The sequence below is a fragment of the Lacerta agilis genome, chromosome 4 (assembly GCF_009819535.1).
Source record: "Lacerta agilis isolate rLacAgi1 chromosome 4, rLacAgi1.pri, whole genome shotgun sequence".
Taxonomy (NCBI): Eukaryota; Metazoa; Chordata; class Lepidosauria; order Squamata; family Lacertidae; genus Lacerta; species Lacerta agilis.
The window spans coordinates 30,513,223-30,526,493 of NC_046315.1; the positions used below are offsets into that span (position 1 = coordinate 30,513,223).

General features: G+C 42.4%; 1 protein-coding gene across 1 annotated transcript in view; it reads right to left on the reverse strand.

The window, feature by feature from the left end:
* Window positions 1–13,271, reverse strand: part of GRAMD1C (GRAM domain containing 1C) — a 60,039-nt gene that overhangs the window by 14,789 nt on the left and 31,979 nt on the right. The window contains 4 exon segments of the mRNA XM_033146550.1: window positions 1,787–1,840; window positions 1,843–1,957; window positions 3,779–3,902; window positions 7,763–7,881. Coding sequence (XP_033002441.1) covers window positions 1,787–1,840; window positions 1,843–1,957; window positions 3,779–3,902; window positions 7,763–7,881 — 412 coding nt within the window.

Sequence of the window (13,271 nt, forward strand, 5' to 3'; positions counted from 1 at the left end):
CCTTACCCTTATAAAAAGCTGAGCTGCTTGCGGAAAGGAGACCTATATAATGCCCCCTGGGGAAAACACTGAGCCTGTGCACATTCACTGCATTCCTATATCCCTGTGATCCCTGTCAATGGGCACTCATGTAGGAAAAAACAGTATTCACTAATAACCCTTCAGTGGATGACGCAATATGGATTGCATCAATTGGCAGAAGGCTCTTTGATTTAGCAGAAGCTTTCATCAATAGAATGGGAATGGTGGATTTTGTTGATTCTCCCTTTCCCTGCACCACCTCCCATGCTGTTCTGAAGGGTTCTCCAGCACTGGAGCAGACTGAAAGGCAAATTAGCAAAAAACGCCTTGCTGTTTGGTTGCTGGCAGCTTCTGCTTGATCAAAGTGCCTTTCATTCAGCGAAGAGACACCACTGCATGCAACCCTTCATTTCAGCTAACTGGGGGTGAGTGTTCCGTAGCTATATTTAAAAGCTTTTCCTATCTTTTCCTATTACTTTTTGGAAACTAACTTGCACGACTGTTGAAATGCAAGGTAGCCTTTCACTCCCTTTACCCCCAGTATGGGCTAATCATTCGTACACACCTGCCTGAATGTGCAGAATTCTGCTTTCGGCATGTCAAAGCTAAGTGGCACTTACTTTTCTGGGCACACCAAAAGCTAATCCTTGCACATGGTAACTAGAAATATAACCATGTCATCTTAGGCCAGACACAGCACCTGGATGTCAGTGTGGACAAGGTTATTTTCTTAATTGCTCCCAACCACATGGTCAAGACAAAGCTTCTCAGCAACACTCCTGAAGGTCTTTACAAAGGAAGAGGCCACAGACCAGGCACCCCCAACCTGTATCCCTCCAAATGTTTTGGCCTACAACTCCTATGATCCCTAGCTAACAGGACCAGTGGTCAGGGATGATGGGAATTGTAGTCCAAAACATCTAGAGGGCTAAAGGTTGGGGGTGCCTGCCACAGACTGAACAAAATGAAGCAGACAGCCCAGCCTTGAATGCCTCTCTCTAACATCAGGCTGAGGACATAAGAAACTGCCAAACTGTAGAGGGATGGCTGTGAAAGTGAAGTGAAAGCTTAAACTGAACGTCCAGAGCTCCGGTCGGATCCCGAGGAATTCACAACCGGAGCTGACGCTTCTGCGCATGTGTGCGACGCGTAGAGCGCTTCTGCGCATGCGCGTGTGGCGAAACCCGAAAAAATACTTCCGGGTTTGCACCGTTTGCATCCTGAAGGATACCAACCCAGAGGTGTGCATATCCAGAGGTACCGCTGATATTCATTTTAGTTCAGAGATCATTCAAACATTTTTGAAAATAATCAGAAGTACTAACAAAAAAAACCCTTCCTGCCTATGCAACACGAATCTTATCTACGTTAAAAATAAAGTGTCCATATTCCAAAGCAACAGATTTCTGTGGCAACTAATACCGTTAAGTGACAGATGTACCATTTGCAAAATGCAATATTGAAACCAGACATTCCAGTCTTGCCAATCTCACTTTTATGTCAATATAGCCAAGCAAACAGTAACTCAAATTTATAGGAGTTGGGAGGGTTGTGTGGATCAGCCTTTCCCAAGCTGGTGCCCTCCAGTTTTCAGAACTACACCTCCCAACCAACATGGACGATGGTCAAGGATGATAGGAGCAGCAGTCCAAAACGTATGGAGGCCACCAGGTTGGGGAAGACTGGTGTGAATGCATGTTTACTTTAGCTGCCCCTTCCTGGAACCAGGTTTTAAGGACTTTGTTATGAAATGGAAACGATTTACCTTCTTCGTCACTTTCTGACGCACTGCTCTTCTCTTGAGCGAAGTTCTCATTAGATCCGGTGACTGTATTGAAAATTTGCGGTGTGCTACATCAGCTGGCTTCCTTTCTGAAGGAAGCAGAGAACTCCTCCTGTCCTGTTTATCACAGTGCAATTCCTCTAACTCAGGGCCCTAGTGAAAGAGAGCATCCACATAGTCCATCATGTTTATTTTACAAGCAGCTACAGTTAAAATTGTATTCACTACTATTCACAATTTCCTGATTAAGAAAAAAAAAAGAACAGCAGAAAGAACTCTTGAACACATAGGCCCCCAAATATGCATTCTCCGTAAAAGGTTCTATAACACAGGTTTTTGGATTTCTGCATACAATGCGCCAAGCACCGCTGCCATGCAATCTGTTCATTTTCAATGGAGCATGCACAGAGTTCCCATGCAAAACCTACTGAAATTAAAAGGGTAAACAGCAGCTCTGCTTTTTTAAACTTTCCATTATACATTTATAAGAAATATGTATGAAGCACCTTGAGTGGGTGTGGGGGTAAATGTTATATAATATTAATTATTGCAGTAGTTACTGAAGTAAAGTAATGTTACCACATTTTTGCTTAGTGCTGAAACTTTGTGAATACTAAATTAGAATTATGTGCCGAACAGAATGTTGATATATTTTTAAGATAATGAGAGATCTGTCGTTAACAAAACTTTAGTGGTTTCAAATGCCAAGAAAATGTGGGAAATGTGGGAGTGAAAGCAGATACGGGTAGTACATATCATAACAGAATAGCAGTCTGAAAATGTGTCCGAGCAAAAAAATCGGGATTCAAATTAATTATATGGGAACGATCAGCATGCCTTGAAGTGAAGTTATTGCCCATCCAATAAACCTAAATTGCATAAGGTAAAAAAGGGCCCTGACCATTAGGTCCAGTCTGTCCGACCTCTGGGGTTGTCGGCACTAATCTCGCTCTATAGGCCAAGAGAACCGGCGTTTATCTGTAGACAGCTTCCGGGTCATGTGGCCAGCATGACAAAGCTGCTTCTGGCGAACCAGAGCAGCACACGGAAACGCCGTTTACCTTCCCGCTGGAGCAGTTCCTATTTATCTACTTGCACTTTGACGTGCTTTCAAACTGCTAGGTGGGCAGGAGCTGGGACCAAGCAAAGGGAGCTCACCCCGTCACAGGGATTTGAACCGCCGACCTTCTGATCGGCAAGCCCTAGGCTCTGTGGTTTAACCCACAGCGCCACCTAGGCGCACACACAGCCACAATATACACAGCCACAGCATACACAGCCACAATAATCAGAACAAGATTTAATCTACCAAGGACAATGTCAAGATTCCATTGTTGTTGTTTTTCATTTCCCATACAAATTTGTAAGCTCATTAAGTGTTCATATACAGCGCATGATGCGCAGCTGAAAATAGATAAATAGATTTCTACTTCCCTTTCAAATTCAGGGTGGGGGTGGGGCAGGACTACCACAAGTTGCTCAAAAATACTTTTATAAGACAAATTCTAGCAACAAATTGTGGGAGTGGGAGCAGGGGAGATGCACTGGAAGAGCAATCACCATATCTATTGCCCTGCTGTTTTCCTATGGGCAGATTGAGAAGTACCTTTTCTTTTCCCTTCTCATTGGTTACAGTGTGAAATAATTTTTCCATCTATGAGATCTATTTGGGGGGTGGGGACTCAGATTTAAGAAAATGGCTTCGGCACTATCCGTGTATAAGACGTCCCCTAATTTTTGACATAATTTATTAGGGGGGGAAAACCTAGTCTTACACACGTAAAATACGGTAATTCACTATACGAGCTACAAAGGTAGCATAGGGTACCTTCTGAGGGCATGTTGGAAAAACAAAGAGGCTTTGGACGTGGCAAAGCCGCAGTCAGCCCGATTACCCCATTTCCCCCAACACTGCTAGTGTTGTACGCTGATGGTGAGAGAGGGGGGGGGTACAGAGACTCCTTCATAGCTTACTTCTGTCCGTATGTTTCCATTAAGAGACTCCGTTTCAACTCCAAGTATCTGAGCAATGGGCTCTCGAATTACACCAACTGCTTTAGGTGACTCCTTATCCCCAGATTCGTCACAAAGGCTAGATCTGCCAGAGACAAAAATAGCAGCAGAGTTAACTTACACTTATTTCACATACATTGTTAGTACTTTACCATTTTGGAATTCCAATGCGGCAAGTGCAACTTTTCAGCCTTAAGACATCCAGTCTTTTTACCGCCAAGTTACTTCATTTCTTTTCCTGCGCCTTTGAGTAAGTATCAGCTTTTCAGACTTTGTCAAAAGTGGTACAACTAACTTGTGTAACATAAAGATGGAAATTAATGCTGCTTTGTTGTATGAATAGAGCACAGAATTCCTTACCTCTAGCTTATTTTTCCAACCATCTTTTGTACAGTCATATACAGCATGAGATATCGACAAGGGAGATTAAATTCAGGACAGAATTTGGACAAATGTCAAAGTGCTTCCTTATAAATGCCTAAATATGCACTTAGTCTCTCTCAGCTACTTTAGATAACCCTTCGTTGCCAATCCCACTGTCACACAGTAAGCATAGCTATGAGCTCTCATCTTTGTTGGATTGACTTTACACAGGACTTGTCCATAGCAAGACAGGGATCAGAACAAATTTCCGAGAACAACCATGTTGATGGCCCATTGCATCTCGCTTTTTCACAACAAGAGTTGGGTCTCAGCTTGATTGCCAGCTCAATCCATTGGGGAAAAAGAAAACCAGGGCATTCAGGAATCCATTGGATCCCATTAGTCCTCCACACCAACCGGGAGAAAATGCTGTTGTTAGTTCAAACTTCACTAGGAAATTGTGTGATGATAGCAAAGGTAATTCACACAGTTCCAGAGCATTGCAAACATACAGCTTCTCCTATTTTTATCCGCAGATTTGTATAATCCAGGTAGAAAGAAACAATGTCCTCCAGACATCAAGATCATGGGTCATCTCCCTATTATTAATTAAATTGGTTATGCTTAGAGGAGAAAGCTGGTACTCAAGTCCACATTAGGTTAGAATGTAGATACTACCCTTATTGGTTCCTAAAAGGCTTACCAAGGATTTTCTCTTAAGAAAATCACAGCTTACCCTCTGCTTGAAAGGCTTCGCCATCAATTAATATAGTACCAAAAATAGATTTTAATGGAATTGAAGGCTATGATGGAATTTCCTCAATAAGGGATTAGCAAATAAAGAAAATGCCCCATTGTTTGTCTGGCTGAAACTACACAGAGGCAAACTTTCAAGGACAAGGATAATCCCTTGTCCTTGTAAGTAAAGCAGGAAGTCAAAACTGGGCTCCAAATTAGGCACTGGAGTAGAATGCATTTTACCAGGCCACTAACTGTGTTTGTCTAGCTTAATTAAGTCATGAATCCTATGTGGTTTGCTACAGTTTAGAAGGATGGATCCCTTTTGAAAAAGCAGTTGTTAGGTACTACGGTAGGCTGCCAGATGCAGGCATCTCATCAACACAGTACAGGATCTTGCCTCCATGTTGGATTATTCTCTCCTCTTTGATAGGTGGAGCAGCTGAATAAACCAAGGCTGATGTGGCCAAAATGGTACAAGCAATATGCACACAGCACTCTCTACTGCCCACTTCTGCACTCTCTGGTCTATTTCTGTCAAACCTTTGCAATCAGTGGACTGCAATGGCACAGGAGTCTTAAAAGTGTTTTGAGACCAGCCACTGGCCCAGATCCTCGATTCTTAAAGTGGTAACATGCAGCATTACTCAGTTTAAGAGGATATGAATTCGAAGTGGCATGCATGTGGTAATATTCAGCAGCACAGATGAGATACTGTCATCTGGAATTCCCATGCATGCAAATAGTAGGGATGGTATCAAGGGTTATGAAAGACATCGTTTCTCTACATCATCACTGCTGGGTGTGCAAGACACTGTCCTTGTTTCTCCCAGTGATCCACAGCAGCCTCTTAGCTAGCAGCACTCTCAAGCACATGTTGTACTGTCACTACACTCAAGAAAATGGGGTCATATTGATTCCTGAGCCCCTAGGAGTGGTATAGTATAATTCTCAGGTTCTGGTGGTTTAGCACCCATAGCACTAGAAGTTGAGGCAGCATTTTGTTTCAATGTGGTTATCATGTTCACCAGAAACATCATTTCCTTATAGAAAGCTGCCAACACTAAATGTTGATCCAAAAACTAGGAAAGGAAAGGTTTTAACCTTCTCAGACCCAGGAATTTCTTGCTGCCCCACAGTGGCTAGGGGGGGAAAGGAGCAGAAAGCCTATAAGCAAGCCTTTGAAAAATGTGTTTAATCAGCAAGAAGGACAGGGTTGTGAGCCTCTTGGAAACTTGACTCTAGAATCTTTGCGTGTTAAGGGTTGCTAATGCATATCCCCCAAATGTGGGGATACAGACATAAACAGACACAAAACAGAAGAAGGGTTATGGTTGCCTTCTCCAATAGCTGTGCCAGTTTGGACTGATGGAAATTGTAGTACACAATAGCTGGAGAGCACTGTATTGAAGAAGGCTGGCTGGCCTATAGGCACCATTAAAGATGAGAATAATTGGTATTCTACCCTTCACCACAATATTGTATAGAAAAGCATTAAGTCATTTCTATACAATATTGTGAAGGATGCAACAAAAATTGCTATGCTGTAATATTATAGAAACTACATTTTTCACAAACAAGGAAGCTTCTTGATATTGTCAAGAGCTGAAATAAGGGATGCAGGCTTTGTCTTTTGAAAGCAAAAACACACTTTAAAGCTACTGTGAAACAACAGATGTGACAGAAGTTAATGTCTGCTCAAGCCGTTGCAACCAAAGGAACTCAACCGTTTTACTTAACATACATGAAGCAAAAATACATGTGTGTGTCTGTGTGTGCACATGCACGTGTGCCTATGCATGCACACACCAAGAGGCGCTAATAGAAGGAATCATACCCATCCATTTCCTAGAGCTTCTTTGACTAGAAAACTGATTTAACACAGAAGTCCAGTCACTCAATTAATCCATAGTATAAACAATTTCCACAAAGGACACCCAAAATATGAGCTTCCCTTCTCTTCCCACGAAACCTGAGCAGATAAAGTAGATCTTGCACTTGAGCTGCTAAATGTACATACGATCTTATTAGGTAAGTGTCAGCCCCAAGACAAGTAAAAATAGCACCTTCAAAAAGGAATATGCTAAATCCTTGAAAACACCTTTCATTGGATATTTAGCATCATACTTCCACACATTCATTTTCAGTTTGGTTTTGATATCATCACTTGCCCATGCAGTTGCCAAAAGGCCTCTACCCCTGTAGCAGAAAAACATGGAAGCCAGCTAACATTTACATGCTCTTTACCCCAGTGTTTTTCAACCACTGTTCCGTGGCACACTAGTGTGCCGCGAGATGTTGCCTGGTGTGCCGTGGGAAAAATTGAAAAATTACTTTATATATAGTCAATATAGGCACAGAGTTAAATTTTTTAACATTTTCTAATGGTGGTGTGCCTCGTGATTTTTTTCATGAAACAAGTGTGCCTTTGCCCAAAAAAGGTTGAAAAACACTGCTTTACCCTATGCAACACCTGCACGTAGCAGTGCCATTGCTGCATGGTTTGCACTAAAAGTTCCTGATATACTTTGGCATCCAACCGGCAATACATGTGTTGCTACTGCTACTGCTTGAACGCGCAACCCAGCATCATCGTGGGTAAAACCTTTTCAACAATCTAAGCAAGCAAGTGGTAATCTCTAAACTAGCTCAGAATTAGAAGGGCAAAATAGAAGTTATACCTGCTTTATATCTGCATAGGAAGAAGATCGTGTCGAAAAATGAAAACACCACTAATAAGCAAAACTCTATGTGCATTCAATAGTAGCCTTTCAAATGACTTGTATAAAATGGGGTGCCAATAATATGTACCTTCCTTTGTGGTAATCTGCAGCATATTCTTACCTTGACTGCCCATTCTCCTCCGATGAAGAATAAATGTTTTCCATCTCTTCCGTGTTCAAGCCCAGCTCAGAGCCATAGCTTTGCTGTACAAGCTGCCAGAATTCTTGCTTGGTCAGTCTCTGGAAAACACAAAACAAAAAAATTAAGTACGCTTGGTCGGTAACCACAGTAGATGGCTTGTCTTTTAGAGTTATACCCTATTTAAGCAAAGGTAACAAATGCTCTTATTCGCTTTTTTTTAAAAAAAAAAAAATCCCAGTTGCTAGTAATGTTCAATCTATGATCCACAGTATACCTATCTGCATTTCTAATTAAAAATGAGAAACAGAGTTTTCATTCTAACACCCATTTTCAACTCTAACATAAAGCTAACAATACAAACCCATCATTATAGATTAATTATCTTTAAGACAGTACACTCCCGATACTTCTCCATATGGCTATTGGGATCCAAGACCACTATAGTCTTTGCCCCCTCCCACACCAATTCCTGAAATTAAAAAAAAAAACCTTATCCAAGTCGTTTTAACTTATGTGAACAGCTGCATCCTCTCAGCTGACATTAGTTGTACAACAATACCACAATCCCCTCTTAGCCAGCTGTCTTCAGGTCAAGTGGCTTCTTCACTCAACTGCTGAAGAGGCCCCAAGCATAGTGACAACAGCAAAATAGCATGTGAACCAAAGCAATGTAGAGTTATCCAACTCAAACACAGGAGTCAAAGATAGCTCACTACGTTAACCCAAAAAAATCAGATCCTATGTTGATTATGCCTTAACCACCACTGAACTGTTTTCTCCCTTGTCTCCTCCTTGCCAGAACATATTCACAAACCTGCCTTGAAATGAGGTACTGTACTAGGATTACATGTTTAATGTTAAAGCAGGACGCACAGAGTGGCATAAAACTCACTAAAGCATATGTACGCTTGCCATTTGTACCTAATTACTGACAAACCTCAGAAGCATTAAAACACTTTCCAAATACGCTTTCCCCTAGCCTAGGAGAAATAGAAGATTTCCTCCATCTCATTGAGATGTGACACAATAGCATTGTGAACTGCACTTTCTGTTCACTGTGAGTGGCCAGGATTGTTAACTAAAGAACCTCAATGGTCCTTAATGACCAGAAATGTTGTTTTTCTGATAGCCATGGAATACAGTACCAATCAGAATTTGGAAGATGACACCTCTCAGAGTTAAGGGAATAGTCTGAAAGCACACAATGCGGCAACCTTTTTGAAGTTAAGCACGCCATGGGCTCTGGTCAGTATGAAGATTGGAGACTGCCTACAATCAAGCTACTTTCGGTTTCATTGTGAAATAGCAGGTTATAGATGTAATAAATAAGAAGAGTTGCAGAGAAACAGTTTGGAGCTAGGATTTGCATTTTAAATGGAGAGAAGATCACACAGATAGAGAGAGAGAGAGAGAGAGAGGCAGGGAGGGAGGGAGAGGGAGAGGGAGAGGGAGAATCTGGAGCGGTAAGTTGGTTGAAGCTTCTGGAGGTGCAGGGTCCCTCTCTGACACTTGGATGCAGGGTCAGCTGCCTGTCTTAGCCTTGTATTTGCTACCAGTATGATCTGCTTGTATATTTGTAAATAAATGACAAAAGGTGTCACAAGTCTATAATGCACTCATTCCAAATACATCAGTTCTAAAGAAACTAAACTCTGTAACATAACCAGTACCAAACATTCCAGAATTTCTAAATTCAGATGTTAGCAGAGAAGGCAAGCAGCATGAGGCCTATGCTTTCTTGCCCTTTTTCGCCATTATTTTTTCATCCCTCTTTGCCTGTATTTGTTTATATGACCTTGAGCGTGGGCCAGTTGACATTTCATGTGGAGTGGCGGTCACAGTTGCTGTGGCAAATAACTGAAACACCCAATGGCCTGTTCACACAAAACTCCAAGCAAAATTATGATTTAGCTATGGCTTACACTGCGCCACTGGGCTCAGTTCAAAATCTTAGTCCTAGCATACATAGTCCCAAAGTAGTGAGGTATGTCTGTCTCTCTCATTAACTTTTAGGAAGAATCTAAAAACATTTCTGTTTACTTAGGCATTTGGTGGCTGAAAGATCTTTTCCTGGCAATACTGGAATTACTGAGTGAGTTATTGGTTGTTGTTTTAGAAGTTTTAAACTATTTTTAGAAAATTGTTTTTAAACTGCTTTTAAAAGTTTTAGTTGTATTCTAAGTTTCATAAAAACAGCAAACTTGAGAAACCCGAGAGCTCTTGAGTTTCCCACGGTGCTGCCCTGTGCAAATTGTAACCAAGTAATTCATACATTTTCCATTTCAGCTATTAAAAGTATTGCCATTTCTATAAAATGCTTCTCAAAATGTGGAGGAAATGAGATTTTAAAAACAATTATACTTGTCTTCTATGTACTTGCCTTGTTGAGAAAAACTGATATGCCACTCAAATGAACTTTGGCCCTCCCAGAAGGGAAGACAGCTACTGTACAATCAAGGGTCTTTCGCAGTCAAAGTACAGGCAGCTGGTTTTGAAGATAAGTAAACTGAGAGAATCTCAGATGAATGATCAATCATACCGTTATGTGCCCCCCCACTTCCTCAAGCAGTGAAAAGCTCCAGGGGCACAGCTAAAGGATTTAGCCTCCTTTGGACATGACAAATTTAGTGACAGATACAACAGAGTGTACCCTGATGTTGGGAAAGATGGAGGGCACAAGGAGAAGGGGACGACAGAGGATGAGATGCTTGGACAGTGTTCTCGAAGCTACTAACATGAGTTTGGCCAAACTGCGGGAGGCAGTGAAGGATAGGCGTGCCTGGCGTGCTCTGGTCCATGGAGTCATGAAGAGTCGGACACGACTGAACGACTGAACAACACAACAACAACAACAACAACAAACAACAACAACAGAGTGTGTCTGCTCACATGGGAGGGTTCTTAAGTCCTGCTGTTCCCTTCACCCAGCCGCAGCCTCCCCACTCCTCATGTCCCATCAAGGCCCTTTTGCTAACATAAAGAGGCGGGTCTCAGATTTCCCTAGACAACTTCTCCCAGTTTAATCCCACATCAATGTTCAGGTGAAGTGAGAAGGGCATGGAAATGTGCTGTTCCATGCATAGAACTGAGAGTAGTCATAGCACTAGGATTGGCTTTCTAATATTTGATTTTATTTACAACAGGAGTGGGGGACCTCCTGTGGCCCTCCAGATGTTGCTGGACTCTCAACTCCCACTGGTCATCCTGGCTGGAGCTGGTAGGAGCTGCCCCAATACACCTGGAGGATCGCAAGTCCCCTGACCCTGATTTACAAATATATAGACATTCCTTCAGCAGACAGTAAGTCCCTAGAGAACTATTTGTGCATGCTTCACCAAGTTCTCCCTTTACCTGACTTTATTCAAATTGTGTGTTTTTTCCTCCCACCCCCAGAAACACACCCCTTGTGCACAGCACTAGTCATAGATGCCACCATTGTAAATGAATTGGCCGTTCAGGAAATAGCTACACCCATTAAAGGAATATTAAGGTTTTTTTCCTCCTAAATCCCAACCTCCAATCAGGTGATATATCCACTAACAGGAATCAGACAAGCAAAGTCACAACGTTTATGCTCCAACTATACTGTGTAACTCATTCACCATGAAAACTCAAGCTTTCCTAATGAATTAATGGTAACTATTTGCCATTCATATGGAGCCGGTAGAAAATATTTGCTCAAGCATGCCACGTAAGTCAGGAGTATGGCAGAAAACTTTCCGTCAAATAATATATTCACAAGTTACCAATACACATAAAATGCTCCCTCGGGAGAATACAGATTTAAGATTACCAGGTTTCTCACGCAAGACTTAACCCACTCTCCCTGCATTATTCACCTGCAACCTGCCGCATGAAAAGAAAATGAAACCTTACATTTGCAGTTCCATAATGAAAGTAACTTCATAGTGGCATTCAGGAAACTGGACACATCTTCGGGGAAAAGTTGGCAGAGTGTACTTCAACAACCTCCCGTGCTTTGAAATCATTGCATAACATTAAGGATTTCCTGAAGTGCCGAAGAACTCTCTCATGGCCACATGGCTTACAAGCTGGACTGGAAGCAGTTTCCAGGCTACACAAGTAGAACGCAATAAAAAGGAAGATCACTGCCCCCACTCCACCCCTGTAGACAAATGCCTCCGCAATATAGTGGCAAACAACCTGGAGTGATCAAGAGGTCATGAAGAAAAGCGCTGGAGAGAAAGAGCTGCATTTATGTAACTTCCTACTATAGGCACTTTGCAAGCTGCTGAAAAATGGGCAGGTCTGTTTTCAGAGCTGGAAGTGGGACGTACTTTGCTCCTGCTCAGTTCCTGGGGCCCTCCCACCAATAAAACAGGTAAGCAGGTTATATGAAAACATACGGCTCAGGATTCCTAAGAATCTATCGAGTAGGTTCCTCCCCACCACAGAACACCTGGATAGACAGGAAAACAGATGTGGTTACCCGGCTTTTGAGATAATTTATCTTCTGCTCCTCATGCACAATTCATTTAAAAATGCCTTAAGTCTCTAACACTATCTCAGGGGAGCTGTTTTCAAGGCTGCTTAGTACACTAATGCTGCTATTAGTTCCACTGAAAGCCGGTCAAGCCACAGTTTGTTGCAGGGAAAGAACACTGACAGCATTCCTGGGCAGAGCTTCCTTATCAGGTTTCTCTTTTAACCCTTTCACTAACATGCACATACATTAGGGGGGTGGGGTGTGCAGGCTATAAATAGAGAGGGGAAATCACACTTGACTAGAAGGCCCAGACACCTCTGAAAAAGCAAACCGGTACCAGCCCTTCCAGAGTAGACCCTTTGCCATGTCTGCCCCTCAACTTGCCTTCCTTTCTAGGCTGGTGAAGCAGCTGCTGTGATTGAAGATTCACACTGCTTATGATTTTATTACATGATAATTTAATAATAACATAGCATTTGCTGTGAAACTCTTTTATCTTCCAGAAAACTGCAGATTCCGGAATGTGAAACCCTGTACAGTACAGGGCAACATGAATAAACTGAAGCTCAATCCAGACAAGACTGAGGCACTGTTAGTGGGCAGTTCCCTAGACCAGTTGGATGGGAGGTTGCCTGGTCTTCATGGGGTAACACGCCCTCTGAAGGACAAGGAACATAGCTTGCTTTGGGTACTTCTGGGTCCTTTGCTGTTGCTTGTGGCTCAGGAAGCTTCAGTAGTGCAGAGTGCCTTCTATCAGCTTGGGCTGGTGGCCCAGCCATGTTCCTATCTGGACAGGGATAGCCTAACTTCTGTCATTTATGCTCTGGTAAACTCTAGGTTAGATGATCACAACACGTTATACGTAGGGTTGCCTCTGAAGATGGTTCAGAATTCAGCAGCTAGGTTGCTCACCAAGGCAAGACAGTTCAAGCATATGACACCAATCCTGCAGTAGCTACCAATTAGTTTCTGGGCCCAATTCTATGTGCTAGTTTTGACCAATAAAGCTTTAAAAGGCTCTGGAGTACAATACCTCAAGGA